The sequence below is a fragment of the Pseudophryne corroboree genome, chromosome 8 (assembly GCF_028390025.1).
Source record: "Pseudophryne corroboree isolate aPseCor3 chromosome 8, aPseCor3.hap2, whole genome shotgun sequence".
Lineage (NCBI taxonomy): Eukaryota > Metazoa > Chordata > Amphibia > Anura > Myobatrachidae > Pseudophryne > Pseudophryne corroboree.
The window spans coordinates 434,198,185-434,217,841 of NC_086451.1; the positions used below are offsets into that span (position 1 = coordinate 434,198,185).

General features: G+C 46.4%; 1 protein-coding gene and 1 long non-coding RNA gene across 5 annotated transcripts in view; one reads left to right on the plus strand and one right to left on the minus strand.

Moving 5' to 3' along the window:
- The window catches only part of ATAT1 (alpha tubulin acetyltransferase 1), a 58,017-nt gene that overhangs the window by 36,613 nt on the left and 1,747 nt on the right, over positions 1-19,657 (plus strand). For 2 of the 3 annotated variants that reach the window (XM_063938011.1, XM_063938010.1), the window contains exons 9-12: positions 7,196-7,267; positions 7,858-8,074; positions 15,843-15,940; positions 17,388-17,424. In XM_063938011.1, the coding sequence (XP_063794081.1) occupies positions 7,196-7,267; positions 7,858-8,074; positions 15,843-15,940; positions 17,388-17,424 (424 nt within the window). The remainder of the gene's footprint in view (positions 1-7,195; positions 7,268-7,857; positions 8,075-15,842; positions 15,941-17,387; positions 17,425-19,657) is intronic. The other variant, XM_063938012.1, reaches the window with a different exon arrangement.
- Positions 15,850-19,657, minus strand: part of LOC134949446 (uncharacterized) — a 28,423-nt gene continuing 24,615 nt past the window's right edge. The window contains exon 3 of one of the 2 annotated variants that reach the window (XR_010183166.1): positions 15,850-15,934. This is a non-coding gene — a long non-coding RNA (uncharacterized LOC134949446). The remainder of the gene's footprint in view (positions 15,935-19,657) is intronic. The other variant, XR_010183165.1, reaches the window with a different exon arrangement.

Genomic DNA, 19,657 nt, shown 5'->3' on the forward strand with positions numbered 1-19,657 from the left:
ACTGTGCTCCCATACACACATACACTGTGCTACCATACACACATACACTGTGCCACCGTACACACTGTGCTCCCATACACACACACATACACTGTGGTGCCATACACACTGATCACATACACAGTGCCACCATACACACATACACTGTGCCACCATACACACTGTGCCCCCATACACACATATACTGTGCCCCCATACACACACATATACTGTGCCCCCATACACACACATATACTGTGCCACCATACACACTGTGCCCCCATACGCACACATATACTGTGCCACCATACACACACATACTGTGCCACCATACACACTGTGCCCTCATACACACATATACTGTGCCTCCATACACACATACACTGTGCCACCACACACACATATACTATGCCACCACACACACACACACACACACTCTGTGCCCCTACTGTACTGTATATAGACAGCAGGACTCACCCTCCCTGTAGAGCTGACACTTCCTGGACACATGACTGCTCAGCACCAGTCATGTGATCTGCATTCGGGAGACCACACACAGCATCAGCTCCCTGAGCTCCAGGGACCGGGCTCACTTACAACTGCTGGAGACTTTTTCTCAGGGGCATACTGCAGGTCCGCGGCGGCATTCTTCAGTGGGAGGAAGGCGGGTAGAGGAGGGCAGCAGCGCACATGGACGTCAGCAGAGCAGGGAGAGCGCCTCTCCAACACAGCGCCTCCCTGCATTGCAGGCTCTGCTGAGCGGGTAGCGCCGGCTCTGGTCATGGGTTCAATTCCAACAGTGGCCCTATCTGTGTGGAGTTTGTGTGTTCTCCCCGTGCTTGCATGGGTTTAAACAGAGCTCTGGCCATATAACATTTTCCCCTGGCTTTTCTCGCAGGCGGGCCGCCATTTCGGGAAACCTGCGGAGCCTCCGAGAAACATGTGTTGCAGTACACTGCATACACGGGTGTTGCTTTCCCTTTATTATTCCTTAGTTTCACTTGGTAATAATGCTATTTGTCATTTGGGGGACTGTGTGTGGCATCAGACAAATAGCCGCTGTGGCTCAGTACGCTAGTAGCGGGGACATATAAAAAAAGAAACCTTAATGGGAGCTCTCATAACCTAGTGGCTAAAACTCCTGTCCCGCAGCGCAGCTCTATCGGTTCAAGTCTCCGCTGCTTCAGAATGTTTATTTGAAATGTATCTGTCACTGCACGTTATAGTGCAGACATTACATAGGGCTACGCTTCTTTAACCCACCTTTTCTCTTTTCGTTTGTCTCACCTGGGACAGTCAGAGAAATCCCTCTTAGGTGTGAATTATGCGGTGGAGCCATCTGCTTAGCCCTCCACGCAGCTGCAGGATGCTCCTGTTTGAACAGCTCAGCTTATGCAGGTAATGTCACTGTTAACCAAAGACCTTGTACGTCATTTTTCCTCTCCAGGTTTCTAAAAGAACCTTGCTAACCTTCCATGTTACACGATTCTGCGGTTGAGAGGCCTCTCTTTAAGGAGGCGAGAGATGTCCAGGATTCTGATGGTGTCTGTTTTCGGTGGAGTCTGAACCAGTGTCTCAGGATATCGAGGCGCATTGTACAGCAGTTCGTCTGAGGCTGCAGGTAAAGGAGTCGGAACTAGAAACTTCAGGTCCCTCGGGGTTCGACGCCAATGAAGAAATGACAGCGACTTGTTCAGTTTCGGATGACCTGGGCATGCTCCGGTAGGCAGCCTGCAGACACCCGAATACACAATTTCAGGTATCAAACAATGTTTGTTTTCCTATCCTTTCCCCGCAGACGGCAGGAAACGATATCAGAACCTCTCCAAGGTATACCCCTCAATGTATCGCCGGTCCAACAAGCTGCCGTTTTCCGGGGGCAACATTGCTGAGGGATCCACCTGAGAGACGTATGCGACAGCAGGGGTTCTACCTTGTCCGAAGCAGGTAGGTTGTGGAACAATTGTCCTCTAGGTTACAGGATGATTTGCATCAGGATCAACTGATTCTTTGGGACAGATCAGAGTCACGATTCTGCTTTATATTCTTTTGAGGTCTCCACGTCTGTATACTCGGAGCCTGCATTTTCGCTTGGGCTGTCTTAACCCGACGACCTCTGGGGCTGCGACAGTGACAGGAGAACAGGGAATCCTAATGGGCAGCAGGTTCACGGGATGGAACTTCCTGCATGATTTCTCGGACCATTGGGGGTAGGTCCACTTTTCTTTCCCCTACTGTTACTCCAGCTCCAAGACGGACCTTTACCGGTCTTTCCTTTAGATCTTGCCGTGCCCTTTCCAGGTTTCGAGTCCATGACAGGGGCGGTATCTCCGTCACCAAGGGATCTCCAGGTAAAAGGCTGAAGCAGAGGTTCAGCATCCTCCGACCAGTCTGATTGTAGGTCCTCCAACACACCCACCGCAGGTCGGACCTTCCTACCACCTGGGAGGTCCCAGGGTGGGCGCAGGTCTGTGATATTTCTGGAAGACCTGGGTATGCTTGGGCGGTTACAGACTCTATTTTGGAGTCCAACCGTCTCAGGGATCCCTCACCATGGGTCGACCGGTTTACGATGACAAGAGAGTTATACTGCAGGCGGCACTTCAGATGCTTCTGACCGCAAGGGTGCTGATCCCTGTTTTCACACATCATTGGAATCGGGGCATTTTCTCAGGCCTTTGTTTTTCTTTTCCCGTGCCGAAGTCAGTTGGCTCAGCCAGGCCTGTTCTGGCCTTAGAATCCTTTCAGTAAAAAAAAAAAAAAAAGGTTTTACGCATCCTTTGTTTTCAGGGATGCCTGTTTACTGATTTCCTTTGGGTTTCCTCATCTGGTTTTTCTCAGATTCATAGTACAAAATACTCATTTCCACTGTCAGACCTTTCAATTCGGTCTCTCTTCCGCTCCCACCGTGTTCATGAAGATCACAGGATGGCTATTTTTCAAAGGGCAGGAGTGACGCTTGTTCCCTAATTGGACAATCAACTGCTGGAAACCCACTCTGCAGATTAGGTTGCTTCTGAATATCCGGAGGATCCAGGATCTTCTGATTCTACACGGGTCCCATTGATTCTCCTTGTAGACGGTTCTCAACTCGGTCCGTCAGAGGATTTTTCCTTCCTCGGGACAAGTTCCTCCTCTCTTCAGCCAAGTTGCGGCGCTGAGAGAGGTCGCCTACATTCTCCTCTGAGCAGAGGACAACAATCTGAATTCCAGGTCAAACCGCCAGGTCAGGCACCCGGGTGAGTGGACACTCCCCGGAGTTTTGTCAGCTGGTCCGCGGTTGGCTGAGATTTCGGATCGACCTCATGGTGTTCCGTCTGACAATTCAACCCTTTACTACTCTCGGACGTCAGATCTGGCGACAGTGGCTGAGCATGCCCTCACGGCTCCTTGGAGTTTCGGGTTAGTCTATCTTTCCTCCTTTTCTATTTCTACCTCACTTTCTGCAACACATGAAGGGAGAATGCGCGCTAGTCCTCCTGGTGACTCCGGTTTGGCCGCGCATGACTTGAAGATCCACCCTGCACCTGTTGTCAGTAGAGGAGCCTTGGCTCCTACCTCTTCGGGACTGTCTACTTCAACAGGGTCCTTTTCTTTGTTCAGTCTTACACTGGTTTCGTTTAACGACGTGACTGTTCACGAGACCTCAGAAGTGAGGAGTTCCCTAGTTCGGTTATACCTACTGGGCCCCGATTTCGGAAGTCGGTTACCTCTTCTCGCTTTTGCCACTTTTGGAGACTTTATGTGGCTTAGTGTGGATGACAAGGGTTTTCCCCTTTTGGTTTTTCATTTAGCCGTCTTCTTTGGTTTCTCCGGGTGGTTTGCTCGGCTGCGCTTCGACTAGGTTGACCTGAATTTCAGGTCTCTGCTCTTTCGGTTTTCTTCCAAAGGAAATTAGCCTGGCGGACGTAAGTTCGGGCTCTCTTTCAGGGAGTACTCTATTGGCAACCCCCCTTTCGAATAGGGTTACGGCTGAGCTTCGTACTCACCTGGCGTTCCTTCTAGGGGTGATGTCCGCTTTTCATCTAAATCTGACACTTGTGTTTTCGGCCCTCTTTGGATGTTGTCAGGGCTCGCCGACTCTCTACAGGTCTTCGGCTATTCGACAAATTGTTTTCTTCTTTGTTCTGTACGATGCTCCTGTCCTAAATGGCCGTGGTCCCAGCATAAGTTGGGCCGCTGGATACATCTGACCATCAGACAGTCTTATTTGGCGGTTGCTCAAGAGCCTCTGTTTTCCATTTCGGCGCACTCCGCGCGCTCTGGGGGACCTTCGGGTGCGGCCGCCCACAGGGTTTCCGTGAATGCTTTATGTTGCGATATCGCTTAGTCGGGTCATCATACGTTGATCACGTTTTACGGACGTAACTTTTTTGCGGCCTCTGTGTCACAGGTTGGCCGAGCAGTTTTGCAGGACTCTCAGCGCTCTCCCTCCCGTCTTGGGAGCTCTGGGACATCCCCATTGTATCTGCACTCCAGTGGCCCCTAGTGGATGAAGGAGAAATCAGGATTTTGGTACTTACCGATAAATCCCTTTCTCCGATTCCACAGGGGCCACTGGACGCCCATCCAGCGCTGTTTCCTCCTTCTACAATTATCGGGTTGCATGTCACTGTGTGACTGCACGTTTGTTCCTATTACCCTATCACTATGTTTCCAGGTTTCCTTGGTATTATCCTGTTTTAGTTGACTTAGCGAACCTCCTCTACTTTGACGTTGGTCTTTTCCACCTCTCCTCGGGCACCGTTTTAACTAGACTGGCTTGGAGGGGGGACATAGTAGGGGAGGAGCTAGTCACATGGTTATAAATTTAAAGTGCCAGCTCCCAGTTACTGCCTACTATTTCCCCATTGTATCTGCACTCCAGTGGCCCCTGTGGAATCGGAGAAAGGGATTTATCGGTAAGTACCAAAATCCTGATTTTTTTTTCTCTTTTGTTACGTTGAACATTGTCTTCATTTTCTTACCTCTCCCCTTTTTTTCTCTTTTGTTCCGTTGAACATTGTCTTCATTTTCTTACCTCTCCCCCTTTTTTTTTTTTTTTTCATTATCATGCTGTTGCTTGATGTTCCACATTGTCCCTGCGTTCAGCTGACTTTGATAAATTAAATTTTTAAGTATTTTTGAGCCTTTTTAAATTCAAATGGGTGTAGTAAAACCACATCCGTCATCTAGGGACCTCCCCATTACCCCCTGATGGTACCCTGTCAGTGGGGGTCCTATCACAGACTCAGGACCTGCAATTCTGGTTAATGGCAGACCAGTCAGTATTGAAGGAAGGGCGGGTGTGGGCGATTCTAGCTGCCAAGCTCAAGGGGTGTAGCAGTTGTGACTTTTGTTTGTATTGGCCGCCACTTTTGAGTTTTATTACATCCATTTTGATCCATTTTCTGACTCGCTAGAATTACTCAAATTGCTTATTTTGTACATCTCAAGTATCTATAGTTATCATTCTGTTTCTTGTTCCAAATCTAATCTATTTGTCGATCCTGGCTAGGAAGCAGAGGGGATCAGTACGTAATCCCGCTGGACGGGATCCCGGCGGTCGAAATACCGACGCCGGAATCCCGACCACACAATCCCGACGGGTGGTGAGCGGAACGCAGCCCCTTGCGGGCTCGCTTCGCTCGCCACGCTCGGCGCACTATTATATTCTCCCTCTATGGGTGTCGTGGACACCCACGGAGGGAGAATATGTCGGGATTGTGGCGTTTGAAATTCCGGCGTCGGTATTTCGACCGCCGGGATCCCGTCCAGCGGGATGTTGACCGCATCCCAAGCAGAGGCTTTGATTCCGGTCAGAATTGTTGTTTTTCGGAAAATATCGGTTTGCATTTAAAACGTCTGACTTATTGTAAAGGATGCAAAATAAGATCATTTATTTTAAATTTTGTATTTTTTTTTTTTTTTACTTTTGCGCCTCCTGGGCAGTGAACATTAGTATAATCTGAGTGACCCTTTTGCCCCACCCTGGGTAGCGTCCACTCTTGTGCCTCCACACCCAGTGTCACGCCTGATCGTCAGATTGCCCAGTATGCCTCTTTCCTCTCTTCTCCCAGGGCTGATACAGGACACCCCCTCTCTCTTTCCCGGGAATGAATTTTCCTGCCCCTGATGTAGAGCCCCCAGAGCATGACGGGGATGTAGAAATGTGTGTATACAGCATATGAGGACAATTTAGGGATGCACATAATCCAGGCTTCACCGGGCTGACTCCTAGGAGTTGCAAGTTATTACATTCATAGCCTAAAAACCGAATCAGAGTCCTGACCTTCATAGAACATCTCATTATTATTTGAGATTACTAATGTGTCCCTAATGTGTCCAATGTTCTGTTTCTGTTAATACAGATCAGGGCTCTGATTCGGCCTAGTATTCAACAGGGTCCTAAAAGAATGGAATATGTTCATCCCTAGAGTTTTACGATGGACGTTTTATTTCATGCTCTATTTTATTCATCAATTTTGTCCTTCCCTGCGCACCTTGGGCCTGATTCTCAGTCTGACGCATCTGCGGCAGCTTGTGCGTAGAGCAATGGCGACGGCCTGCTTACTGCTTTATGCTAACGCGACTATCCGCCCATCTAAAGTATGCCGATTATCCGTCAGTTTTCTTATGGAAGGCTGCGCCACCCGCTGTTTTTCTGTCCGCAGCTGTCGGCATTAGTATTGGGGCGTACAACCACCCAATGCTGGATGCAAGGATCTGTTCGAAACAGGTATGCCACCTCCGTCTGCACACTCCAGGTGAGTAGGGAAGTGGGAACGACACTCCCGAGGAGCTGGATCTGCTCCATAGGTCCGCGCACTAACCGCCCATTTCATGCAAAGTGAGATCCGTCAATGGACAGAACAATCCGTCTGTGCTTTCGGTCTCTGCCCGTGTGTGCGTGCTTGGTACGGCCTGGTATGCAGATGCTCTCTGTGGAGATTGCAGATATGTGCTAGCTCCGTCCCCATGTGCTTCTGACTCAGAATCGGGCTCATTGTGTCTCTCTTGTCTATAGTTTTCTCTTTTCTCTGAATCCCTTCCACTTCGTTCTATCTCCTCTGTTTATTCCCTCTTTCTACATATTCGTCTCTGTCTTAAAAATTTTTTTCTTACCTATGAAAATGATGATCTAGAGGTTTGAAATGATGGGACAATGCTGGGATGGACAAGGTTGGATACATTATTTCCAGAATCTCACGGCACTGTCTTCTTTTCCTCTTTTCAGCCCCAGGCAGAAAATTACCACCCAAGCGAGCAGAGGGAGAGATCAAGCCGTACTCCCTGTCTGAGAGAGACTGTAAGGGCTGGTAAACTGAGCGATTGCGTCTGAGGGAAGGGGGCAACACTGGCGGGAGGTTTAGAAGGAAAGTATGGACCAAATCAGAACAGGGGGGAATATAACTTACAGGAGATGCTATAATGCGTGGATAGTGGGAAAGAGGGTAGTATTCTAATAATAGCACCCTGCACATACATTATAGCAAAGGGCGAGGCTTTCGTCTTTGTGCGTGCTCCACTCTAGTCATTTACACAAGTTTCTGCCCCGTCGGAGCTTACAGTCTAAGTTCCCTGGCACACACCCTCACAACATGCTAGGGTACATTTATGTTAATGTTTTTGGACATTGTGGGAAAAAACAGCACTCAATGGAAACATACGCGGAGAACGTATAAACTCCACACATACAGTGACTTGATGGAAATCGGACCCAAGAACCCAGTTCTGTGAGGCAGCAATGCTAACCACAGCACCACTGTACTGGCAGGTGTGCTGAGAAAGAGTAGTCTGTAAATGACCATGGACGTTGGTTGGTTGGTTGGTTGGTTGGTTGGTTGGTTGGTTGGTTGGTTTTAGTGTTGGACTGGAGCTCTTTCCTGTTTCTTTTAGTTCTGAAACAAGAGGAAGGCCTTCCTTGGCCTTTGAGCCAGGGACAGTCTCCCCTAAACCGCGCCGGCAGCCTTGGTTCTTCACCCACACGGGCCTGCTCCCGATCAACTCACGGAGAAGAGGAATTTATGAAGTCACTGAGAGCCTGTAGACCTCACTCACTCCATAGAGCAGCCAATGGCGAACAGGAGGATACTTCCCAGAGGAGAAGGACCAGGTAAGTAAGATTACTGACGTCCGTGGTAGGACACAGGTCAAAACAAGCTTCTTGCACAGTGTCTTCTAGCACTGAGTCAGACGGTAAAACAAGGTGGTTGGTCAGATTCATCCATGTCGTCTTGTGCAGAGTTTCTCAGTCCTTCCTGAAGAACCCCATTAGCAAGCCATGATTAAAGAATTTCCCAATTATGCACATAGATATTTTGGCAATTATCCCTGATATTGTCACACAGTAACCTCCTCAAACCAGATCTTCTCAGGGCAACTGAGAAACTCTTATCGTCTGAGAAATGATAACGATACAATGTCTCTCTGCTAATTAATTATACACAGACTTCCTTCTATCTGTCACCATATATGTCTTTTCTCTGTCCCTGTCTCTCCTCTCCGCCCCCACTCCTACCTTCCATTGCCAGTTCCCTCAACCGCCGACAGAGCATTCACCATTAACCCAATCTTTTATACGCTCCGCCCCACGGTCATTGCAGCTGTATGTATGCCCACCATCATTTCAATGATATACCGGCACAACGCAAGGGACTGGATTATATCAATAGTCCCATCCTGGAAGAAGAATTACTCCGTTTCTGTCACTGACTCTTCTTATTTATTTCTATTTTTATTTTACGCTTGGTGTAAATGGTGGAACTAGGGGGCAGAGGGACACTTTGGATTTTTTGCCTCAGTTATATGTATTTGAGCCGCTAAACCAGGAATGGTTTGTGACCAGGGTCTCTGAATGTTTTGAGGTCAGCCCATGGAGTTATTACTTGTTAATGGAGAGGACATAGGTCAGTGGAGCCATAATCTGTGCTCTGTTACTACTACTACAGATGGAGCCACGTTCATCTTGGCTTCTCTGCTGCGACTAGGTGCACCATGGTTTATTAGCATAAGCCTGCCATCTATTGTTCTCAGCTGCAATACAATACAGAGAGAACAATACAGCAGGGGATTAAAGGGTACATTTACTAAGCAGTGATAAGAGCGGAGAAGTGAGCCAGCTGAGAAATTTCCCCATCAACCAATCAGCAGCTCTGTATCATTTTATAGTATGCAAATTATAGATGTTACTTCAGTGCTGATTGGTTGCCATGGGTAACTTCTCCACTGGCTCACTTCTCCGCTCTTATCACTGCTTAGTAAATGTACCCCATAGTCCTATTAAAGGCAAAGATAAAGAGGGCTCCATCTGTATGTGTAGTGGTACTGCTATTGAATAGACATACTGCAGTATTGCTCTGTCACGTTTTTACTCTGTCCTAGAGAGAAGTTTGATTAGCTAATAGAATGACTTTTGGCAGTGGAAATACCTGTATTGCCAGATAATGGTTAACAGAGGCAGTCCACCTACAGCTCCATGCCTGCTGTGGGACTACAGGTTCCAGCACACTCTGCCATCTAAAGGGCACAACTGCTGAAAGACAACACATGGCTGCCCTTGACTGGTAGTAGAATCTATTCTTGGCTGTTCAGCTTCATATGCCTGTAGTAAGCTTGCTTCACCACAGGGTGGAGCTGCAGCATTCTTCGTAATGAATTCACACTGGGACGTTTGGGATACTCCAGTTGATCTTCATTACATTGCTAAAATATTGCTTATTTAAGCAGAAATACTAGTTTGGCTATTCCATCTAATGTCGTGACACAGTGAGAATATTATAATTGTGTTTAAAGAGCAAGGAAACCCAACTATTGGATACGCAACTTGGGCATCAGAGGATGGTGTACCAAAAATGTGTCTCTTACACTTTTAATAAATCTATCAAATTTGCTGTTCCCTCTGCTTATACATTGTTAAAGCATGCCCCTTGTCTACACAGGAACAGGTGACATCACTGAGGCACAGGGTCCGCTGTGACCCAGTGATATCACACTTGTTCCTAGGCTACATTATTATGAATTTTGGTATAGGCCACCAATCCGAGACTTGTTACAGTGTAAACAAGTATTGTTCAAGCAGAGTCATTTTTAAGAACATTTTTAGATTCCTCTTTTATAGAACATCACCTTTTGTGTTGTGGGACGTCAGGCTAGGACTTAACTGAGCAATTGCGCTTCATACCTCATATATAAAAACACATGCCTTGTATAATGTAATACAGACACTGGGCCTAATTTAGACCTGATTGCTCACTAGGGTTTTTTTGCAGTCCAGCGTTCGCATAGTCGCCGCCCACCAGGGAGTGTATTTTGGCTGTGCAAGTGTGCACCGCTAAAATACACATGTGTGCACAGCTAAAATACACGCGTGTTCAGCCCAGCGGTAAAAAAAGAGTTTGTGCAGTTTCTGAGTAGCTCAGGACATACTCAGTCTCTGCGATCACATCAGCCTGTCCAGGGCCAGAATTGACGTTAGGAACCCTCCCTGCAAATGCTTGGACACGCCTGCGTTTTTTCCCGACAATCCCTGAAAACGGTGCGTTGCCACCCACAAACTCCTTCTTCCTGTCAATCTCCTTGCGAACGGCAGTGCGAATGGATTCTTCGCACAAACCCATCGTTGAGCGGTGCATACGCATGCGCAGTCCTGACCTGATCACAGCGCTGCAAAAACGCTAGCGAGTGATCAGGTCTGAATTACCCCCATAGTCTCTTGTAGTTGTGTAGGTGTAAAAACAGCTTTTTGGTAAATGGTAACTACTTCCAGACAATCTGTATAATGGGCTATACCTGTGGTAAATGTGACTCTAGCAATCAAACAAGTAGGACAGGTAACTGCGTCAATTATGTGACTTTATTTTATTTTTTTATATCGCTATTTATGCAGCCATAATAGCTTTTGTGTGCCCCTTTAACTGAAATATATGTATTATTGAATTAAAGTGCAACATAATTAGCCCTTATTTTAAAGTGAACTATCCAATCATTCCACCAATGCAGTATAATACAACAAACACATTATGCAAAATTGTGAGCTGTCCCTTTAAATATGTTTTGTTTTTACTGCACAAATTATTTAAGTGTTTGTATGGCTGTTTACTTTCATCAGCAAAGTGAAATGGCCTTGTAAAGCATTTTATATTATGGATCCTGCTTGTTACGCCAATTATGTCACCTCCAATAACAGGTAATAGCTCAAATGACGTCTGCCCTCTAAGCCGTAAGAATGTGTTTTGCTGTCTTTTGTTTTTAGTTTTTTTTCCCTCTATCTGTTTAACCAGTTTTGATACTTTAATAGTACTAATTATACACATTTATGCTGAATCCCTTGTCACCTACTTACAGTGGCAGCAGTTGCAGGGTGAGGATTTGAGGACCTGCTTTTGGCTGTTTTCATTATTTAAAAAATAAATGTCTTATATAGTGGCGAATGAAACTGTAATACCCTTCTCTAGCAGTCCAGGTTTTAAGGATATCCATGCTTGAGCACAGCTGCTTAAATCAAAATAAATGAAGTACTAGTTAGGTCACCTGTGCTTAAGTATGACTAACCTTAAAACCTGGACTGTTCATATTCTTTGAAGACCAAGGTTGGTATACGCTGCAATAACAGGATAGTCCTTTGGCGGGGAAGCACTCTTGGCAGTGACCGTTTCCCTCACACATAAGCGCCATGTATAATATAGACTGATCTGGACATACTCTAATTATTTATTACTGTTCCACACATGGCATTGGTGGAAACTAAAATCTTCAGAAGTTAGATCCACTGTGTGTAGGTGACAAGCTCACTATAAGGAACTGGTTTGCCCAGTGTGTTTTATAAGGGGGGAATATTTGAATTGACTGGAACAATAAAGACGCAGGATGATAAAGTGGCTTTGTGTATTGCTCAGTACTTCTACCTGCAGCTGAATATATATGTCTGTCTTAATCACTAGTAGAGTTCACATTGGCCTCTGACTATAACACCATGAATGATTAGTGTAGCACAGAGAGAAAGCCGTGAAGGAGGTACAGGTGGGGTTTGTAGATCACTATAAATACATTTAGGGGGTAAATATTCTAATTGGTTACATACAGTCACAGAAGAAGGACAGATTAAAGGATGACCCCACCTTTGACTGACTTTATGATTTAAATGTAATAGCCTACGAGATTTAAAGCGGCGATTGATTTAATGCAGGACCAGGTTGATTTTGCCTTTCTAAAAAAAAATGTCCGTTTCAAATCTCACCGCTACATTGCCGAAATTGAACTTAGACCTCAAAGGATCACTTTTTTGATTAATATAAAAGTAATATAAATATATTAATATAAGTAATATAAAAAAATACATACGTACAGTCTGCTATATCACACGTAGTACTGGGCAATAGTCCTGATATCCCAGGGGGTGTTGAGTGCACATATTTTTATCTATTGCAATAAGAACCTCCTGATTAATTTTGTGATTCAAAAAAATATACATAAAAAATGCTCATTAATAAAGTCGGCAAGATGTTGAAGTAAATTTAATGCAACTACTATAGGTTATTTTTTCCAATCTAAATTTATAAAGTCATAAAAGTATGGTCTTTAATCATCAGAAGTAGCTATGGCAGTTTTCAGAAATACATATACAGGTTGAGTATCCCATATCCAAATATTCCGAATTTTTTGAGTGAGAGTGAGATAGTGGAACCTTTGTTTTCTGATGGTTTAATGTACACAAACTTTGTTTAATACACAAAGTTATTAAAATACTGTATTATTAGACCTTCAGGCTGTGTGTATAAGGTGTATATGAAACATAAATGCATTCTGTGCTTAGACTTTGGTCCCATCGCCATGATATCTCATTATGGTATGCAATTATTCTAAAATACGGAAAAATACGATATCCAAAATACTTCCTGTCCCAAGCATTTTGGATGAGGGATACTCAACCTGTATTGTCCAGCTAGTCCCACTGCTAAAACCAAGGTGCTATTTCTACAGAATTGAAACGTTGGGCCTAATTCAGACCTGATTGTAACAGCAACTTTGTTAGAAGATGGGCAAAACCATGTGCACTGCAGGTGTGGCAGATATAACATTTGCAGAGAGAGTTAAGGGCCCTACACATTTAACGATCCGCCGCCGAGCTGCCCGACGGCGGATACGGCCGACGGGCAACCCGGTGGCGGGGGGGGGGGCAGTGACGAGGGGGAGTGAAATTTCTTCACTCCCCCCGTCACACGGCTCCATAGAAGTGCAGGCAAATATGGACGAGATCGTCCATATTGGCCTGCATGCACAGCCGACGGGGCACCAGCGATGAACGAGTGCGGGGCCGCGCATTGTTCATCGTTGGTGCCTCCACACTCAAAGATATGAACGGTATTAATGAATGAGATCGTTCATATCTTTGAGAATTATCGCACAGTGTGTAGGGCCTATTAGATTTGGGTGGGTTATATTGTTTCTGTGCAGGGTAAATACTGGCTGCTTTATTTTTACACTGCAATTTAGATTTCAGTTTGAACACACCCCACCCAAATCTAATTCTCTCTGCACATGTTATATCTGCCCCCCCCCCCCTGCAGTGCTCATGGTTTTGCCCATCTGCTAACAAAGTTGCTGCTATGATCAGGTCTGAATTAGGCCCGTTATCAGTTAGTTAGAAAGATCTGTCGGACTTTAGCCTCCATGAGTCAGCTGTTGTCTATGCAGAGACCTGGCTCTTCCTGTAATCCGCAGCCGTATCTTCAGATTGCACATAAGCTCCGCACTACTGATGTCATATGTCCGACTGAGCAAATAGATAGCCATTGTTAACACACGCTCTGTGGGCCTAATTTGTACCTAATCCCAATGTTTCCGCACATCTCCAATGTTTTATCACAATGTGTGTGAGCAAAAGCCTCACTGCATCTCAGCGGATTTTCTAATCCAATATGATGATTGTAAAGCATCACGTTTGAAGCTGACGTGGTTCCAGTGCTGCAGATAGCATGGGTAACATGTCGGCATACCGGGTTTGACATCACACCATCCTCCTTCTGATTGTCGACCTTACCTGACCCGCTAAAGTATTATTTCTCTTTAGCGTAACCGTACTACTGCCTGCCCTCCCCGGTCTCTGGTCAGTGACTGAATAGCTGCAGGGGAAAAGCAGCCAAGAACAATACTCTGCCTGTTTCTTACAGACATCCCCGGGCGCTTGTAGTTCCAGAGTTTCCATAGTTATTACTATCCAGCCATTACTAGGACGCCTGGCACAAGTCATTATGTACTTAGGAGGTTCTTATTTGGTGTTAGTTTGCATGTATTTGTGAAATAGATAAGCATTGTGTCCTACAGAATACTGTACTCCGTACTAAGAAATACAAGGATATGATATGTCACCTTGGAGATCAGTGACCTTTATAGTAGTCTACAGCCTTGTGGATTCCTAGTGCTACATAAGTGTCAGTGACTTCCTGTAAGGGATAATGCGATCCCTACTGGATATTATATGAATATTAGAAGTCACCGGTATGTGTACAAGGCAGTAGGCCAGTGCTATAAAGGGGTTCCGGTATGAATGGTCAGCCATGTTAAGGTCGACAGTCATTAGGTCGACCACTAGTGGTCGACATGGACAAATGGTCGCCACGTGAAAATGGTCGACACATGAAAAGGTCGACATGGATTTTTGAACTGTTTTTGGTGTCATTTTTTCCGTAACATGACCAGGAACCCCAATTAGTGTACCGCTTCACTCGCCATGCTTCGAGCAAGGTGACTCGTTCCACTACCGCTGCGCTTGGCACAGGTTACTATTCCAATCGTAGTCCACGTGGATGGTAAAGTATGAAAAAAATATTATTATTTTTTTAAAAGCCATGTCGACCTTTTCACGTGTCGACCTGTCACGCGTTGACCATGTCAGTGTCGACCAATAGTGGTCGACCTAATGACTGTCGACCATCCAAATCAGAACTCGCTTATATAGATATTATATACTGCGGTTTAGAATCGTTATTGGATTATATTCTTATTTTTACTATTTGCTAATTATCCTTTGGCTTTATATTTTAATTGAGGGGTGTGGCGGGACGGGGCAGGGGGTAACCCCTTATCCCAAAGGTTTTATCAGGTTGAATCTTCCATAGAACAAATTTGATCTTTATGTTTTCTCATTTGGGCTGTGGTGATACAGTAGGACGGCATTAACATATTTCTAACTACATTATACCAGCAATTTCCTAAACTAAATTTGTGTCTATCCTTAAAATGAATATATTAATTATAATGAATCAGTCGCATATTGCAAGCCACGGGTCGGTCAGGAAGCGGACTGTTCCAGAAACGTACGACCTAATGACCGAGAGCCGTATTCACATCCCACAACAGGAAACCTCTTCATTCATGTGGATGTGATACATGGATTATATATGCTGACTTCTGTCCTCTCTGACTGGGAGCTGCCATGATGAGATCTATCCAACCTGCAGGTGTTACGCCGCATTAACTGTATAGAAAGCACAGGCGATGGAAGTGCTGCTCACAGAGCAATTTATTGATTCAAGTCGGTGACTTGGCATGTAAGGCAGGCTTTCCTGGAAAGTTGGTAACATGCTCTGTGCATCTAATGATCCTCTGGAATCCATGGATATCAAATAAAGATGATAGATAGGGAATTGGTCATTGGGAGACAGTTGGCAGACTTAATAATGATAATTGTAGAATGATTACAGACATGTGAGGGTGGATGTCACATTTGTCATTTCTCTCCTCATTCTCCATTTTCTGCGACCTACGCGTTTCACTCAACTTTAACTTCCTCAACTCCATCCTTCCTTCATTCTCTTTCCATTCATGTGTCTCTGCTGCCCGACCCTTCCTTCCCCTCCTGTGTCTGTCCCTTTGTCTCTCAGCGATATGAATCTCTCCCGCGGACTCCTGGCTCAGAGAAGCTGCTGCAGTCGCTACATGTCTCCCTCTCCCCCGCTTCTCACCAGAGCGCCACCTACAGGTAAGTGCAGAGTTACAGTGTATCTGTTCATCCTTAGCATGTCTTGTCAAATATAATATTACATGCACATATAACGCCATTTTTATGCACACTGTTACTGTTTCATATTAAAGTGGGATTCCAGTGTCTGTACCTATAGGCACTTGTGAAGGTGCTTCCCTGACACAACAAAAGACCAGATGACTTATCAAAGACCAGATGACTTATCAGGGCCTTCACGAATTGAAAATAAATTGTTGTTCTCAAAACAGTAACCGTTCTGGTCCCAGTAATGAGTGGTCAGGACAGGACTTTGGCTGTGAGGCTATTAGGCTGATGCAGGGTTGGCGGCGGGATCTTGCACATTAAGGAACCGGGCATGCTTCGGAGCCAAGCGTACGCAAGTACTGGCGATACTGAGCTGTAGGCAAATCAACTGCATCTCTAGTTGGGGCTGAAGTGTCGGAACTGGGTGGTAGCAGGGCACATGCACATAGGTTAGGTTCAGAGAGGGTGTGACAATGGAACTGCGGGGCCACGCATAATTACGCCCTGCTCTCTGAGGATGGCTAGTGCAAGTGGGCACTGATAGCGATGACAGCCAGGAAATGATTGGGGACGGGCCTGCTGCAGAGATGTGTGCACTGCGATTGGGAAAATATCTGCATTTAGTTACATGCATGCAATTCGTGAGCACATACAGCCAACTAGTTCTAGTCTGTTCAGCCCCCAAGTGTTTTTTCTGTCCCGGCAATAGTCTCTTCCCCAGCTGTAGCAGTGACTGTGTTTGCAGTATGATTGCATACCTCTTCTGTATTTAGTAGAGACTACCGCATTCCTCCCAACTGACCCGAATTCAGTCGGACGGTCCCGCTATTGGGACGCTGTCCCACCCGCGGGCCGCAGTGTCCTGCGGGTGGGGGTGGCTGGGAGAGCCAGTTATCACCGCTGCACAGCATCTAAACAGTCCGGGGAGGTAAGTAGGGGGCTGCCCAGATGCTCAGGGAGCGCTGGGCACCCCCCCAAAATGACGAAAATGGGGGTCGTGCAGTAAGGCCCTGCCCCCTTCACATGAGGTCAGGATCCTTCTCCCGAAGCCCCACCCCATTTCAACTGCAGCTGTGCCGGCTACAGAAGTTGGGAGGTATGCCGTACTGCTCTGCAAAAAAGGAGACATTGCCGCTAGTTGTACAGGGTTAGCTGCAGCAGTCTCTGACCTTATACTAAGGAGTAGTTGTGCTCCATAGGAAGGATCCTGAGCCCCCCAGCTCTGTGCAGGAGGAGACATTGCAGATACACTTTATATTTGTGCATGTGTGTACAAATTGCATGTATTATATGTTTTTATTCAGTTCCTGTTACCTTTTGAAGCATGAAATGAACTGGAAATTGTACAACATAAACTGCAAATTTCTGCATTTCTGTGTGTGAGGATTATTTGACACTTATATTTATATTCTCTCTCTAGTGGATTTTAAAGAAGAGCAAAATAAGGCCAATAAAGGGTAAGAATGATCCACAGGAGCCTCAAAGTATAGAGAGAATGATAGGTTCCTGCTGTCTGTCCTGCAGGGGGAGGGTATCATTTATAGCTCCATGCTGGCTCGCCCTGCAGGGGGAGGATAACATTTATAGCTCCATACTGTGTCGCTCTGCAGGGGGGGGGGGGGGAGGGTACATTTATAGCTCTGTACTGTGTTGCCCTGCAGGGGGAGGGTACATTTATAGCTCCATACTGTGTTGCCCTGCAGGGGGAGGGTACATTTATAGCTACATGCTGTGTCACCCTGCAGGGGGAGGGTAACATTTCTAGCTCCACACTGTGTCACCCTGCAGGGGGAGGGTACATTTATAGCTCCACGCTGTGTCGCCCTGCAGGGGGAGGGTAACATTTATAGCTCCATACTGTGTCGCCCTGCAGGGGGAGGGTACATTTATAACTCCATACTGTGTCACCCTGCAGGGGGAGGGTAACATTTCTAGCTCCTGTAACACTGTAAGGGTACAAGGTGTCGTTTCCTGGGGTTAATGGCAGCAAGCAGCAGCTGAGGAACCACACAAGTCCAGTTTCTGGTACAACTGGCCCCAGCCAGTTTTATTATACAGAAAATAAAACAAACACCAAAAGAAAATACCTTGCCTGTCCGGCACTAACTAAACACAAGATGTTCCTAACTATCACTAAACAAAAACACAGAGTTCTCCAGTAAACACTGTATAGCTCACTTGTATCAGGAAGCGTGTTTCTCTCACAGAGATCCTGCAGTCTTCCCAGGCAGTCTGCACACATTACTCAAGCTAGAAGCCCTATAAGGCTCTTGCACAGCTGAAAGCCCTGATTAGCCCTCTGTGAGGCCAAAAATCCGAACTGGGCCCAATGTCTGGAACTCGCCCTATCTCTCTCTCAGGGCCCTTATCCAGCTTTTCCAGCAAGCTGAAAAGGTTCTAACAAAACAAAAGCATTTTCCTAGAAGTTTTCATTTTCTAAAACATGTAAGACAAGAACCTGGGACAAACATACCTGCCCTCAAACACTATCCCAGTGTTCTTGTCACACTCCATACTGTGTCACCCTGCAGGGGGAGGGTAACATTTCTAGCTCCATACTGAGTCACCCTGCAGGGAGAGGGTAACGTTTCTAGCTACATACTGTGTCGCCATGCAGGGTGAGGGTAAATTTATAGCTCCATTCAGTGTCGCCCTGCAGGGGGAGGGTACATTTCTAGCTCCATACTGTGTCGTCCTGCAGGGGGAGGGTAACCTTTATAGCTCCATACTGTGTCGCCCTGCAGGGGGAGGGTAACCTTTATAGCTACATGCTGTGTCGCCCTGCAGGGGAAGGGTAACATTTATAGCTCCATACTGTGTCACCCTGCAGGGAAAGCGTAACATTCATAGCTCCATACTGTGTCGCCCTGCAGGGAGAGGGTACATTTCTAGCTCCATACTGTGTCACCCTGCAGGGGGAGGGTAACATTTATAGCTCCATACTGTGTCGCCCTGCAGGGAGAGGGTACATTTCTAGCTCCATACTATGTCACCCTGCGGGGGGAGAGTAACATTCATAGCTCCATACTGTGTCACACTGCGGGGGGAGGGTAACATTCATAGCTCCATACTGTTACCCTGCAGGGGGAGGGCACATTTATAGCTGCATACTGTTGTTGTCCTGCAGGGGGAGGTTAACATTTATAGCTCCATGCTGTGTCGCCCTGCAGGGGGAGGGTAACATTTATAGCTCCATGCTGTGTCGTCCTGCAGGGGGAGGGTAACCTTTATAGATACATGCTGTGTCGCCCTGCAGGGGGAGGGTAACATTTATAGCTCCATACTGTGTCACCCTGCAGGGGGAGGGTACATTTATAGCTCCACGCTGTGTCGCCGTGCAGGGGAAGGGTAACATTCATAGCTCCATACTGTTACCCTGCAGGGGGAGGGTAAATTTCTAGCTCCATACTGTGTCGCCCTGCAGGGGGAGGGTAAATTTCTAGCTCCATACTGTGTTGCCCTGCAGGGGGAGGGTACATTTATATCTCCATACTGTGTCGCCCTGCAGGGGGAGGGTAACATTAATAGCTCCATACTGTGTCACCCAGAGGGGAAAGGGTAACATTTATAGCTCCATACTGTGCCGCCCTGCAGGGGGAGGGTAACATTTCCAGTTTCACACTGTGTTGCCCTGCAGGGGGAGGATAATATTTATAGCTCCATACTGTGCCACCCTGCAGGGGGAGGGTA